The sequence below is a fragment of the Gymnoscopelus braueri genome (genome assembly GCF_963280865.1).
Source record: "Gymnoscopelus braueri genome assembly, chromosome: 19".
In the NCBI taxonomy this organism is placed as follows: domain Eukaryota; kingdom Metazoa; phylum Chordata; class Actinopteri; order Myctophiformes; family Myctophidae; genus Gymnoscopelus; species Gymnoscopelus braueri.
The window spans coordinates 33886772-33902819 of NC_137621.1; the positions used below are offsets into that span (position 1 = coordinate 33886772).

General features: G+C 39.1%; 1 protein-coding gene across 1 annotated transcript; it reads left to right on the forward strand.

Annotated features, from left to right (window-relative positions):
- Window positions 1–3749: 3749 nt before the first annotated feature.
- Window positions 3750–13384, forward strand: ezra (ezrin a; the record flags this gene model as incomplete). Its single annotated transcript, XM_080413897.1, has 12 exons — window positions 3750–3833; window positions 4976–5071; window positions 5310–5584; window positions 6059–6142; window positions 6883–7029; window positions 7736–7832; window positions 8316–8479; window positions 8739–8869; window positions 11221–11381; window positions 11693–11785; window positions 11990–12286; window positions 13220–13384. Exons 1-12 carry the CDS (start codon window positions 3771–3773, stop codon window positions 13382–13384), a joined length of 1773 nt encoding a protein of 590 aa, XP_080270023.1. The 5' UTR covers window positions 3750–3770.
- Between the last annotated feature and the right edge of the window lie 2664 nt (window positions 13385–16048).

The window sequence follows — 16048 nt, forward strand, 5'->3', positions numbered from 1 at the left end:
CAATGTGTCTTTTTATTCAAAGAAAATGTATCATTAGAACTAGCTGAGCACCATAATGTGTCAGAATACAGAGGCTATATCAATATTATCTTTTTATGACAGTCATTAAATGTCTTATGTCACCCAATTTCAAATCACTTTAAGTGTCAGTTGCAGTAGTTAATAGTTATGTTACAGCACATGATTGTTTTCTTGGCAATCTATTTACTCGACCACTTACCCCGTTGTTGGTTGACTGGGGTTCATGCCATGCCGCTTACTCCAATCTTGCACTCTTTAAGTCGCTCTGGATAAAAGTGTCTGCTAAATGCCAAAACTATAACCGTAATCATAATGTACCTGAACGGTAATTCTACCTATGGTGACAATGGTGCAGAACATATTGACTCTTTACATAAGTAAATACTGACAACAGGACATGTGGTCATGTGATACAGTTACAACAGAATAGATAATAGACATAGAACTGCCCGTCACTCTACATATTCATTTTGCACAAACAGGATATATTCCAAAATTGGATATTGGAAACGGTATACCTCCACTATAAAGCAGGTGGGTCAGTGTTGGACAATAGAATATATTGACCCTACGTGATATCACATGAAAAGAATATTCCTTGTCAGTGCTAACTCTTACAGTTGGTGCTAGGGAGAGCACAGACAACCACTTGTCTGCTCTGCGGCGTGATGTCAAGACCAAATCTTTTCACCTGACAATGAGGCTTTCACCGGGAGGATGTACATGTACAGGTACATGTTATTCCTCCTAATTCCACACCCCACTGAACAGGCAAGCTGACTAATCTGTAGTAGTCGCTATGTATGTATGTGTCGCCCTTGTATAATATGACATTCATGAGACTAGATTAGAAATTTTTAAATATATTCTGTTGCAAATAGGTCAGGTCGTATAATCATGTCCAATTTAAGATATATCTTCTGTATTATACAATGGGACAGTGCAGGACAATACAATAGATGCAGATAAATATACATATATGTAGTGTATCAGTCTATATAAACATCAAGTTGTTGATTCCATTGTGCAGTCAGGCAATAATCATCACCAAATGGAATACATAAATAGAACCTCGAGGCTATATAGCCTAACATGCTCTGATCAAAGTTCACAATAGTTAAGTCACTGACACAGCCAGGTGAACATTTATGGGTGGAAGCATTCATCCACCCACCCAAGCCTATACCTGTCCTGAGGAACTGGATGTGTAATGGTGGAGGTGAAGCCGGAAGATAGCTGTTAAGTCACACCTACCACGACAGTGAGTTAGAGTCATCTACAGCTGAGTTCAAAGGTCAGAAGCCCTACCCTTGAGTGTGCCGGTGGGAGTTGTGCAGTGTTCTTTATCAGGTTTCCGCCAGGGGGAAGGCCACTGCACTCTCAGTCAGGTTGGGGAACGGTGTTCTTTTTGGTTGGAGCTGGTGTACCATTCGGAGTCAAGATGCCTAAAACGGTAAGATTTTCACATTTTGAAGATGTTTAAGTTTAAAGTAACTGAATGTGTTGGAAAAAAGTTTCTTCCTTATGTGAACGTGTAACTTGCACTGAAATCGTCTTTTATGTATATTGTGACTGAAATATTTATATCTGTGGAGAGCACATTTTCCTCTGAATAGTAGCCTATTATCGTATTAATAGCTATTGTTAATATATCAGCAAGATTTGATTGTACTTTATTTTAGTTGCTTATGTCTTTGTTAAGTAGCTGTCTTCTAGATCCTTCATTTTTAAACTTGTGAGTCAAACTGAAGAGAGATCTGGCCTTCCGGGAATGTATTCATTAACCAAACACAGAGTTTGACCTACCCCTCACATTCATGACTATGTCATACTTACTTCATGGTAAGAACTAGGTTGTGTTGGCTGTGTGCATTTGCATATTACTTGTGAATTGCCTGAATGGCCTTCCCAAACAGCTCATAACTGCATGGTTAAATCTTTTTACTCTAATTGGCTTTATTCACATTCTCGTTTGATTGTGCATATATGGAAATTGTAATTAATTCTCCAAATGGGACTGTTACCTTTCCCCCACATCAGTTAAGGGAGAGCCCAAAAGAAAAGCAAGCCCCAAATTATTGTATTTGCTGTTAGAATATCCACAATAGGAATTCTTGAAATGTGGCACAGTAGAGTCTTTAGAAAACCTTGGTGATAAGAAACACCGCAACTACCCACCCTCTAAATGAGCACCTAGAACAGGCCTCTTATCGGCATTCCAAGGAGAAAGCGACCCACGCAGGGGTCATTCTTGATATGGACGCCTGACTCGGTTGTTCTGACATTTTTGCGGCATGAGAAACAGCTCACATTTATGAGTAATGTGGAAACATTAATGACAGAAATCATGTTGGTATTAACGATGATTGAATTGAATTGATTGCTCAGGGTGGGACAATGTTGGGTCTCTGCTCTACATGTAAAGTGTCTTGAGACAACTTGTTGTGATTTGACACTTTAATAAAATTGAATTGAAATTGAATTGAAGTGTTTGATGAGTGTAATGTTTAGGCCCCTGTTTAAACAGAATATATCACTAGTATAATGTGTGTAGAAACATTAGCAAGGTGAAAAATGTAAAGCAGCAATATCACTGAATCACAAGACCCCAGTACACAGTTGGATAACTGCTTTGATATAGGAAATACTCCAACTCATTGAGAAATTCAAAGGAACATTATCAAGATCTGAAACTTTAAGAGAAAGAAAGATAGTATCTTGTGCAAATGCTCATGGAGGGTGGAAACAGTTGGAACGCATGACTGTGGTCTTTATAAATGGATATTGGTTTTGTGACCTAAGTTTCAGTGAGTTTATCTTTATAGCTCCCGGGGCGTGCTCTAGTGTAAGTTCATAAAAAGATTGTGTAACTCTGTTACTAGTCAATGCTGTTTCAGAGCTGTCAAAGGGTCATTGCACGCCTTCTGAAATTGTTGTTCAGTATTTCCAATTGTGATGCCTTTTTTCCATTCAAGAAAGTTACAATAACTAAAGTGACCATCACTAAATTGTATAAGTAGTAGCTTACACAATGACGTTCGACATTGTTAGCTATGTAAACTATGTTTGCTATTAAACAAACATATACTTACAAATTCATTGACTTATGATAAATAATGTGAATTTCTCTAGCTGCAATATCTGATCTTACTCACAACAAGTCTAAAGGCATCTTGGCAAGCACTGACTATTAATCTCCTTTTGAGCAACTTTGTTGTACTTCACAAGGGTAGTCCAAAGTCTAGTGAGATAGCAAGCAATTATGGTTTATGGACAATCCACTTCACAGTTCTGAATTAAAGGTATAGTTCAGACACAACTGTAAGTAAAGAAGAAATATTTTAGAACAGTTGTAGGTACCGTCAGGGGAGCTGCTACCTACCATTCCAGATCCCATGATGACCCATCTCTTTCGGTAATAATATATAATGTATATATATATGTGGGTCATAGAAACTACAAACTATGGTCTCTTTGAGGGCCTCTGTCATCCAAGTACCCTCCCTAACTGTCCAACCCTATTTATAGGCTTCAGGTAACGTATATAATGTAATTTAACAAGCAAAGAAAACACATGATATGAACTAGGAAATACGCCATTTTAACTTTTGAACTAGAAAAAAATGCTAAATGCTTGGACCACAGGTAGAAGAGGCAGTAGTGTAACAGAGGGCCTCAGCCATGTCACATGACTAAACAAGAATTTGTAATGACCCTTTCCACTGCAGGTCAATGTTCGGGTCACCACCATGGATGCGGAGCTGGAGTTTTCTTTCCACCCCAACACTACAGGAAAGCAGCTCTATGACCAGGTTAGTGTGCTGTAGCATTCAGACCAGTCTTGTAATGCAAGGGCACAGTACTGCCCTTGAGCAAGGTTGTTAATCCACACTTGAGTTGAGCTGTGTTTGTACTGTGAAGCTGAAGGCTGGAGCCTAATTTATACTTTGTTGTATGATGGTGTCACTCACCCAAAAAAGCTGATCTACAAGGCAAGCTTACAACATGTCGCATATTAAAGTAGCAGGTGTGAGTGTTTATGGCAATGGCATTGATGTAGAAGACCCTCCATGTTCATATAACTACCCTTCAAGTGGATAAATAAAGGTTATCAGAATTAGTGTTTTCGAGGGCATGCACAGCTACACAAGTACAACCACATCTGGAGTAGGTACTTGGGAAATTGAATAAAAGGTGTCAGTAGTAGACAGTATTAGAACAGACAGATTCCAATACAATGCTATGCCGTTTACCAAATGATTTGGCTTAAGTACAAAGTATATATCTCGGGCAGAAACCAGCTATGTCCAGAAAGTTAACTTTTCAGGAAATGAAAAAAACAAACATGTTTTTAGAACAACACAATACTGTCCTCATCAAAGTTGATACGGTGGCTTTATAGATTGTCAGATACTTGAAGGTGTCCTTATATTATCACCACTTTACCTAAATACACCTCAAGTGGAGTTAGGAGGTTTTTGACCATTAATGTGGAGATAGATTTGTTTCCGTCTGACTTCGTCATTCTAATCAATGATGGAAAAAACAGCTACAGTATATCCACAGTTGGAGTTAGGTGGTTTGACCGACACTTTTGAGGATCCAATGGAGTTAGGAGGTTTAGTCAGAAGCGCTTTTTAATACTTTTCATTGGTTCAATATTTGTAAAAACCACACACAGACATAAAGGGTGTTCAATAACACTGATTTATAATCTTTTTTTTAAATGGAGATAACTGGTTTCTGCCCGACAGCGACGATATGCACAAATGCCAGAGATATGCTGACAAGAGAATATCTGAGACATTTAATGTACTTGTCCATTAACGTTTTTCAACCCGTCGTACAATAAAGTATATAGGGATTAAGTTAAGGGTGTTAAGGTGTTTCTGATGCTCATTCCACCTGTTGTTACAGTACACTATATCCTTGTATTTTCTCCGGTCTCCCCAAGGTGGTGAGAACCATCGGCCTGCGAGAAGTCTGGTACTTTGGACTGCAGTTCGTGGACAGCAAAGGATTTTCCTCATGGCTGAAATTTGACAAAAAGGTCAATTTGCTAATTTGAGTGAATCTGTGTATTCTCATTTCCCTTGGTAAATGCAAACATAACATTGTTTGTATGTACATATGTTTCTAAAACAACACCATGTCACTGTATGTATTGCTTTAGCATTTCATACTGTATGCTCTTTTGAGTTATACCTTATGACAATACATGACTCCAGTCTATTCTACTGTATTATTCTCACACTATCACTATACTACCTCTCCTTTCCTCTCCTCAGGTCACTGCCCAGGAGGTGAGGAAGGAGAACCCCCTCCAGTTCAAGTTCCGGGCTAAGTTCTTCCCAGAGGAAGCCTCTGAGGAACTGATCCAGGACATCACCCAGAGGCTGTTTTTCCTGCAGGTGAAAGAAGACATCTTGTCAGATGAAGTCTACTGTCCTCCTGAGACCGCCGTGCTACTGGCCTCCTACTCTGTTCAGTCCAAGTTCGGGGACTTCAATAAATCTGTGCACCAGTCTGGCTACCTGACATCTGAGCGCCTGCTGCCCAAGAGGTGATGATCTGAGAGAGTTCTTCGTTTTTAAATGTTTTTTATTGACCTTTATTTTATCCATTTATTTTTTATTATGGTTTGTATAAGTTGAATTTTATTACAGTAGCTTAGTTTCTCCCAACCAGTCAGGGAGTTCAACGAGCGAAGTTCCAATCTTAAGGCTGCTATGTTAGCCTCAGGGCTTCTGCCACACTTATATTCTGTGTAAACACACACATAGTTGATGCTGTAGTCAGATATCTACAGTTGGTTTCTGTTTATCAAGGGGCCACTCTATTATTCATTCTCCACCGTATTTTGTGAAACTCATTCACCATATGCAAGAAATAACCTACAGTAAGACATAAGACAGTAAGACTGTAAGTCACAACAATGTACTGTATGTGTTTGAGTTAGTACAATGTATATACAATGTATACATGGACAGTTTACATTTTTACCAAATGGTTACTGATAAGCTTTCTGTCACGTCAGAGTGCTGGACCAACACAAGATGTCCAAGGACCAGTGGGAGGAGAGGATACAAGTTTGGCATGAGGAGCACAGAGCAATGCTGAAGTGAGTTAACACCAGTGTTGTTGTAATGCACTAGTAATAATATCACTTTCATGTGTAATTAGGTAATATAATCCATTACGTTAGCAAATTGGGTAATATTAATATAGTTACTATGTCATGTAATACATTACTTTCAGAAACGTTGTTATTTATAGTTTTTTAAGCACTAATGACAAGGCATTTTGTCTGAGTTGTAACTTCTGAGTTGTTTGTGTTTCATCATGACATTGGAAACTTGTACAATATTACGCTTTTATGTGTTTATCCTGGGTTTTATATTGTGTTTACTTGTATTTCTTTGACCAAAATCAAATTAAATTAAATCAAGACATTGACAGTTCCGGCTGCTAGAAGTATTTTAATACCAATAACATTATTGTGATATTCCGTTTAGCCTCCCTCTTCCATTTAATATTATGCCTAGTCTGTTTTGTGAAAGTAAAGCAGAAGTAACTTAAAAATAATGCAACACATTACTTGGTAATGTATTACGTATGACTGTTTTCTTTCTGAGGTAATTTGATTGATGATTGTAATGATGATGGTAGTGAAATCACGATGCTGATTCACTCATTAACACTCAGCGTCAACATCAAATCTTTTTTTTCATGGTACAGCGATCAGATAATGTCACATGCAATATCATAAGTTACAAATTGGCTACAAGGGTAAATAAATGATAGAACATTGCTTTTGTTTCTCTTTCACTGTTGACTCATCTTTGTTGTTTTTCTGAACAGGGAAGATTCTGTGCTGGAGTACATGAAGATATCCCAGGATCTGGAAATGTATGGCGTGAATTACTTTGAGATTAAGAACAAGAAGGGCACAGACCTGTGGCTAGGAGTAGATGCTCTTGGACTTAACATCTATGAGAAGGACGACAGGTAATTCCGCCGCAATATGACTCATCCACTCTCAAGCTCCTTCTCTTATTCTTTCTTTCTCTTGATAAATATATATATATATATATACCCTAAAATTATACCACATTATTAATGCAAATATTTATTTAAAACATTTTTATTTTTATATTCTGTTAATGACCTCATACCAAACCTTAGGTGTGTTTGCATGTATTGAGATGCCAACAGACCTGAAGCCCTGTAGGCGAGACAAGGCCAACAGTCTGGGAGTCAATCCTTTGAGTCATTGACCCCTGCAGTACCACTCTCCTAATAACTATCACCTGTATGCTATCATGTTTGACCGCATGACTGTTGTTTTTAAGGGGCCATTGACCTAATTCTTCTGAATTCACCACAACAGAGGGGTGCTTCAGTCCCTGCCGTTCTTGTATAATCTGCACCAGTACATGCTGTGCATCCCTAACTGTCAGGTTATCGCAGGCTATGCAGCTATTTATTGTATCTGGTAAAAGAAAAGGAGAAAGAAGTGCCTCTGATTTTGATTCTCATTCTATTTGTACAATCCACCTTTTAGAGGTCATTGACTTCATCCTTCCAGTTCTGTTCAGTGTTACAGCATGAGCATGCTAAAGTGTGTTTCATTCTCTCTGAATGAATGTCCTGTGAACTGTTGACTGTCAAATGACTCTATCTGTCTATTCTGTCTATCCTTCTGTGTTTTCAGACTCACTCCAAAGATTGGATTTCCCTGGAGTGAAATTAGAAACATTTCTTTTAATGACAAGAAATTCATCATCAAGCCCATAGATAAGAAAGCTCCTGTAAGTGCTTCATGATAATGATGTCCTTCCCTTTGAGGAATGTTCAGATGAAAGTTTATTTTGTCTTTCAAAACTATTTATTTTATGTGAAATGTAAACATTCGAGGTTGCGTACTTACAGAATAATAAGTACACAATATAAGATAATAAGAATCTATTCAAATGATTAGATTTAAATTATACAATTGCATTGACATGTCTGTCCAGAAAAAGGCCAAAACATTCCAATGCTTCTTTTTTTAAGAATCAGCCATAAAGACACATGAAACACTTTTTCTTTAAAACTTTTTAGTCACTCAAATATATTTTCTCTAAAATATATTTTTTGGGCTTTTTTACTACCCCCAAAATGTTATATTTATGGGTACATGGTGTTTGTCTGAAGTAAATGAATAAATAATAATAAAGTAAATGAGCCAGTGAAAGTCTCCCAATTAAAAAAAGACGCAAAAAAAACGTCAAATGTCATTATGTACTTTTCAGGATTTCATATTCTTAGCACCTCGTCTGAGAGTTAACAAGGGCATCCTGGCACTGTGCATGGGCAACCATGAGCTGTACATGCGGCGTCGCAAGAGTGACAGCATTGAGGTGCAGCAAATGAAGACCCAGGCCAGAGAGGAGAAGCAGCTGAAGCAGATGGAGAGGTGAGGGAGAGATGCCATTATTGGAACTCTGAGAGTGAAAAAATTACCCTAACTGGTGCAGATTCAGGATTCTGTATTTTGCAGTCTATTAGTACTGTGATGCAATTTAGGGTAATTACAATATACTGTACCCTTATGGGTGAATATGTTAAATAATATGTATCTATGAATGAATCCATATCTGTCCATCTGTCTGTTTATGTCTGTCAGTCAAAAGATAAAAAAGAAAAAAGCCTATTGCTTTTGTCATGTTGTTCAGGGCCCAGCTGGAGAGTGAGAAGAAGAAGAGAGAGGTCATAGAGAAAGAGAAGTCGGAGATGGAGAGAGAGAAGCAGGAGATGATGATGAGGCTCAAAAAGTTTGAAGCATCAACGAAGAAAGCAGAGAGAGGTAATGCCTAATTTATACACAATGCCACATTTTTACACCATTATGACATTAAGTATAAATCAGGCTTAAGAAGCCATCCCATTGCTAAAGTAGCTAACCATTTGGAGCATCAACCACACAGGTGTTTCCTGTTTTCTCATAAATTGAGTATAAATGTCTAAAAACAAAAACAGCATTGTTTTAGAGAGAGCTTGAGACTGATTTAGCTGTATTACATTACAATTATTCTTAGTGGTATTGCAGGAAAGTGAAAAGCTACAGTAGGAAGATTTTCAAGCATCCTAGATTTAGAGCGGCCCTCAATGATGCCATGGTTTTATTGTTTAGTAAGTATTATTTAATATACTAACGCTTAATAATCATTCTCCTGATAAACATTGAGTCATAAAAAAAAATCATTCTCCTGAATCATTTTGCTGCCCCCTACTGTTAAAGAAATACCACTCCCAAAGATAGATTTCTTTTGATGAATTAGTCACCCTGTGTTGCCTGAAACAACTGAAGACCTACGTCGTAGTCCCGTCCCCCCTCATGACTTCATGGAGAACAGAGAGTCCAAACAGGATTTGCCGAGAGTGGTTTATCTTTGTCTCTTTGATCTCACTGTTCTTCATGAACACATGTGGAAGAACAAGTCTTGTTGCATTGAGGTTACTTGTATCTAATGAGGTTGGTAATGTGGCTGAGGACATTGTTAACATGTATGCCATTGAGTGATTGAATAAAATGCATGACTGTGTAAAATCTACAAATGGATAGAGATAGAGAATTATTTTTCAATCAAAACTAATATCATCTGTTGTGCTATTTGATGTTGATTTGTCACTGAAAATGTAACTGATCAAGTTACTTTACTTTACTTTTATCAAACTAGTTACATGGTGAAAAACTACTTGAGAACCACATTATTCTGAAAGTAGTGAAGCACTGAAGTTTAGCTGCCCATAAGCTAGGAAAGATTACATTTACATTTGTAAGTGATTCACTTTCCTTACAAAACATAAGGTTTTATCAGCTGATGCACAGACCTGAAACAACAATAATGTCATCTCTCTACGTTTCACTGGCTGATGGTTGACTTGACTTCTCCTCTTGAAAAATATATATGTGCATATTCATAACAAAGGTTATGCAACACCATGTAACTACTGCAAGTGCACAAGACGCCAGTCCAGTCAAAGAAACTGATGGAAATTAAACCTTACTTGAGGCCCCTATTTTTCTATTAATTTTAAAACAAACACAATTATTTTGATGCTTAATGTTAATATACTTCCTCTTTTTATCAGTAGCCTACAGTATGTTAGTATATTAATACTATGTTTTTCACCAGTGTCACTGATACAAATTCCAGTGCGTGTGTGCATGTGTATCTGTCCTTCACGTACCTGGATAACCATCAAATCCGACTTCAAACTTGCTGTGTGTATTGCAGAGGACCCAATTGAGTGCGCTGCCCGGTGTGTCATTCGCATCAGTGGTTCTTCAAAGATATATGGAGATCCCTGATGACATCAATCTGATGACACTGACATCATAGACTGGCCTCCCAAGTACTATGATAATGTTGTCAGAGTACTTAGTGCGGTACAACTGGCATTGCATAACTTCATTCATTCTAAACGGGCATCGCACTTGTAATTCTGATTCCGATGTTTACCTTGAGCACTATACTATTTTCCATTTTCCATATTTCTTTCTCAAAATAACCAATCTACAAGCTCACAATGCATGCATCGTGACGGGTTGTCAGCTTGTAGATCGGTTATTTTTGAAAAATGTACAATTTCTTTCCAAAATGTTCACCTATGATTTGCCCAAAATAAGGTCGGCAGTGTTAAAGTGATTCAATGTAATTCAAATTCTATCTAATACTGCGTTCATATTAGAAGCGGCACAGAAACAGGCTACAAGACCTTTTCAATGGAAGCCAGAGACATGAAGCTACAAACTGACACTGACGCTTGTACTGTAGCTGTGTGATAGGCGTGATGCGCTACAAATCAAGTTGAGCTGGTCTCAACTTTTTTTCAGCACTCCAATGATGCAGTGAAGTGTCAAAAGGTTTTTGTGTTTGTTTCACCATTTCCACTCCCCTTCTCTCTCCCCACAATTCCTGCTCTGTTCTGCAAAATGAAGAAAAAACGAATTCTTGCTGTTAATCAGTTACCTGTTCTATTTAGCCCTACGGTTTTCATTTACGCAGTGTGACTGTGGCTTGAGCAACACTTCAATGGTGACTGAGCAGCAATGTAGTTGGCCACACCGGGCCGTTTTGTGCCTTTTGTTGCCACTTGTGTGAACGCAGCATAACTCTGATCTTCATGTGCATTGCTGACTTGTCCCCTTAGAGCTGCAGGAACAGCTGGAACGGGGCCTGAAGTTGGAGGAGGAGAGGAGGAGGGTGGAGGAGGAGGCAGCCCGGCTGGAAGCTGAGAGGTTGGAGGCCGTCGTAGCCAAGGACGAGCTGGTCAGACAGGCTGAAGACCAACTCAAGGGTCAGGAACAGTTGGTGGGTAAAGTAGTAGTAGTAGTCGTGGTTGTAGTAGTATTGTAGTGCACTGGCAACCATGGGTTATGGAAACAGTTAAAGGGACTTGATAGTTTGAGTATATGTCTGAGTCTGCGTTCATGTTCTCTGGTAATGGTCATACAAACGTGAACACCACAACACAATACAACACATACACAAACTGCGTAGCTTAACCATTAACCGTCACTGCAGGCTTTTGGCTATAGGGACATAATGAAGTGTCGGAAAAAACAAGGTTGCTAAGTTAAACAGGGCTGTGTGGTGACACGGTTTTCTTCTCACTCCCTCAGGTGGCAGAGCTGGCCGAGTACAGTGCCAGGATCGCTGAGCTTGAGGAGGACAAGCAAAAGAAGGAGGAAGAGGCTGAGTCATGGCAGAGCAAGGTGAGTTTCTTACAGCACAACAGCTGACCTCGAGCAATGGGACGAGTCCTCAAATCACATTGGTTACTGAAATGCATGTATAAATGCATTATATTACTGTAATTAGCACACTAACTGGGGATGTTTGACAATTGTAATTATTGTTTAGTCTAAAAGAAAAACCTAAAACGTCATGTGACATCTGCACCTCTCTGTACTCCCAAGGCAATGGAGGTGCAGGAGGACCTGGAGAAGACGAAAGAGGAGCTGAACATGGTGATGACCTCCCCGGTCATCACCATCGCCGCCACTCCTCCTGCCAGCTCCTCGTCCTCCTCAGACAGCGAGAGCGACCACGAGGAGCACAGCGAGGAGCACAGCGAGGAGCACAGCGAGGAGCACAGCGAGGAGAACAGCACCTACAGCGCTGAGCTGCCGTCGCAGGGCATCGACGACCACCGCCAAGAGGAGGAACGCATGACGGAGTTCGAAAAGAATAAACGCTTGCAGAAACAACTGAAGGTCAGTACCAACAGTCAGCCTAGGGATACATTGGTGGTTCCATAAACACTGTTGCTCATTGACTATTTAGATACATGCTGTAAATCCTGAGAATTAACACTCAGGATTTTACAGTGTAGTCATATTATTTAGATAGTTTTTTTCTTTTACTTGTAGACAGTATATTACATTGAGGGTGCTCGGGTGTCACAGGGGTAAAGAACCTGTCCACCACGTGGAGTCTTGGAGTTTGAATCCATCAGGGTGCATCTGGCTTGACCGTGCGTCTGTACAAGCACAATTGCTCGTGTTCGGGGGAGGGAAGCCGGGTGGTGAGGGCCAGGGGTGGATTAACCCTTCGTGGTGCCCGGTGCTTGGACCCGGTTTGGTGCCCCCCAGGGCGGGGGGGGGGGGGGGGGATTGCGCTGCGCTCTAAGTTTCGGCGTTTTTCGTAGTTTTTTTTTTTCACGCCATTTGGTGCCCCCCCAAAGGGTTGGTGCCCTGTGCTGTGAAAGGAATGTGTGGGGAGGGTTAATTGGCATAATGACTAAATTGGGAGAAAAAGGGTAAAAAATTAATAATAAGTTTATTATGTTGACAGATGCCTGATTGTCCATCAGTTCTCCTAATAGTAATTATTAGTTAATCAGGTGACTACCAGCATCAAGCTTAGATTAGTTCTTCATTAAGCATTACTACATGAAAAAATCACTCTAGCTCCACAATACTAATGCAGATACTATTAAAGTAAGAATTGAACTAGCCACTGCCGACCTTAGCATGCACATTTAACAGATGGTGATGATGTTGAATATAATGTCTGAGGCAGCAACTTTTGTGACTTTGTGTGTTTAACCTCATTTGAATCTTGACAGCACCCTGCATAATATGTGCTCAGTGGAGTCAGTCAGTTTGCTCACCCTTAATTAATTAAACGCTCTTCACTTCCCACAGGACCTGAGCACAGAGCTGGCTGAAGCCAGAGACGATAGCATGAAGTCACAGAACGACCTGCTACACACAGAGAATGTCCGTGTAGGTCGTGACAAATACAAGACCTTGAAGCAGATCCGCATGGGCAACACCAAACAGAGGGTGGATGAGTTTGAGGCCTTGTAAACAGAGCTTAGTGATCCAAATATCTCCTGGTAACACGTAAGATCCAATGGAGGCCCTATTAAGCACTTGGTAATTGAAGTGTGATGTCATTCCAACCACAACTTATCTCAAATATCCAGAGGGAAAAATTCCTGATCTCAATGAGAGTTGTAGCCACTAATATGAGCTGTTATGTCTTTGTATGGAAGAGAGCATCATATCAGACTGTATAGGATATTGGTTGTTTAACCACATGGACCCTAGCGTCCCCATTCTGGGTATGTCGCAATAGGCAAACAATCTGCGAAAATAGCAGATCTACAAGCTCATGAGCTTGTAGATAGGCTATTTTCACTATTTGACCTACAACAAAGTATACAGGGTTTAAGTGGTTAATGTTTCCTTGCTTATGGGCAAATACTCATACCTCGTACAAGAAGACTTAAGTCTATATCTGAATCATCAGGTTCCATTACTCACTTGGCATACAGTCAACCCAGCAACTACAGTACGTAGAACAACAAAACTTCAGGTTCAGGTTAAACATGACAGGAAAATTTCAAGATGGACAGTTTATTTGCTGGTGAACACAGACTCAGATTTAACACAGATGTAACTGCCAAAAATGCCAAATATGCAGCTACATTCTCACCCATAGCAGCAGCCATACAAAGATAGAAATGAAGGATTGGCCTGCATCAGGGCCAGGAGGGATGAAAATAGCATGTCTAAAAGTGCCTCCACGAGGTGTTAATTGGCTGGTTTCTTGGAAGTTTTGCTTCAACGCTCTGTGGTTATTTTTGCAGAATTCAAATGTCTCAGTAGTGAAGCACTGCTGGACTTAAAATGATCTTGTTCTTATCATTTAGGAAAGCATAAAAGTACTGTTTTCACCACAAGTTTTCTTACTGGTGATCAAGTTTGTATGTTGATCTAAGAATACAAATGTCTGTATAATTTTGTGTGAGCAGAATAAGCGGTTAATACAATTCTTCTTCAGTTTCATTATGATGCCAATGTTATGTGTTTTTCTAGTTATAGGCTGTATGAAAATGTGATTATACAAATGTGACAATAATTTGGCTTATTTGACTAAGGACAATTTTATCATAATGTCACCTTGTTTTGAAAATAATGGGTTTTACAATTTGAATTTGAATTGTGTTTATACTATGATACACTGAATTGTTGTGGGGCAACTGTGGGAAACGGCATATGAAGACTTGTCTCACTCCGTATATATTTATAGGAACATCTTATTGCCACTTTTGATAACCATACCCTTTAATAATAGAGTCTGCTGAAGTGCATAGGGTAGCCTAGAGCTATTTAAGGCCACAATGAACAGAGCAGTATATTCAAGAGAACAATGTTTGACAATGATGATGATGACTTAATTATAGATGGTGCTGTTTTAAGGCTATATTATGTATAATATATCATAGATGTTTCCTCTTTCATACCATAAAATAAATTAAGAAAGAAAATCGCAATCTTTTTTCATTTTGAATGGATCAGTTTTTTGTTGAACCGTTTTATTTGAATTCACTGCAGATACTGTCAAGGATGGTGGCGTCCAGTGGTGTAAAGTAACAAAGTACATTTACTCAAGTACTGTACTTATAAATACCATTTTGAGGTAAGCCTACTTTTACTTTACTGGAGTGTTTCAATGGAGTATTTTTACTGGAGTATTTTCAATACTTTTACTTCTACTCCACTACATCTCAGAGACAAATATTGTACTTTTACTCCACGCAATTATTTGACAACTTTAGTTGCTAGTTACTTTGTTGATTTTGATTATTATTACAAAACATACAAACGCCATTGACTCGAAAACGCGTCAATTACTACTTAATCCACCCACGCCATTGACGCGTTAGACGCGTTGGATTTGCGTTCATTGTTTAATCTCTGATCGCGCTATGCTGCTTAAAATTCAATGTTATTCTCGAGTTCCACTTACTTCACCCATATCTGCATCCGGTTTCATGGCCTGGGTTCCGTTTCCGGTTTTTGATTATTTTCCCCCGGTCATTTTCGTCCAAAATAGGTAAACAAACGGTTTTTCACACGGTAGAACGGACAAACGGACAGCTTCTCTTCTATAATCTATGGTCTGGGTGACGATCAGTCATCGCCGTCGTGTTCGCGATCGTAATTTTGACGATCAAAACAATCTGGGAGGACGTCACATCCGTTTTCATGGTTTTCCTTGTCTAATCGCTCAAGAAGGTAAACAGTGACACCAGGAGCTGATCAAGCTATCATGTGCTGCTCTCTGGTGGCGGATTTGTGCGGCGTCTTTAAAAAACACTCTGATCAATTATTTTCATGAAAATTTTCAAAATATAAAAATAAAAAAAACACGAAAATTGCTGGCAATGGGGGAGTACTTTATGAAAATACTCTGGCAGTCAAAGAGTTAACCACTTCAGCTCTGTATACATTTTGAACATTTGAAAATAGCCGATCTATGAGCTCACAATAGTGATGGACATTGTGAGGTTGTAGATCTGCTATTTTCAAAAGAGTTTTATACATTTGAAAACTTGTGAACTGGGACATTAATTCTGCATAATGAGTACTTTCTACTTCTCACTTTAAGTGCTTTTGTAGGCTACTTAAAGTTGCAGTATTGATACATTTACTTAAGTAAAAAATAATTGAGTAGGCTACTTT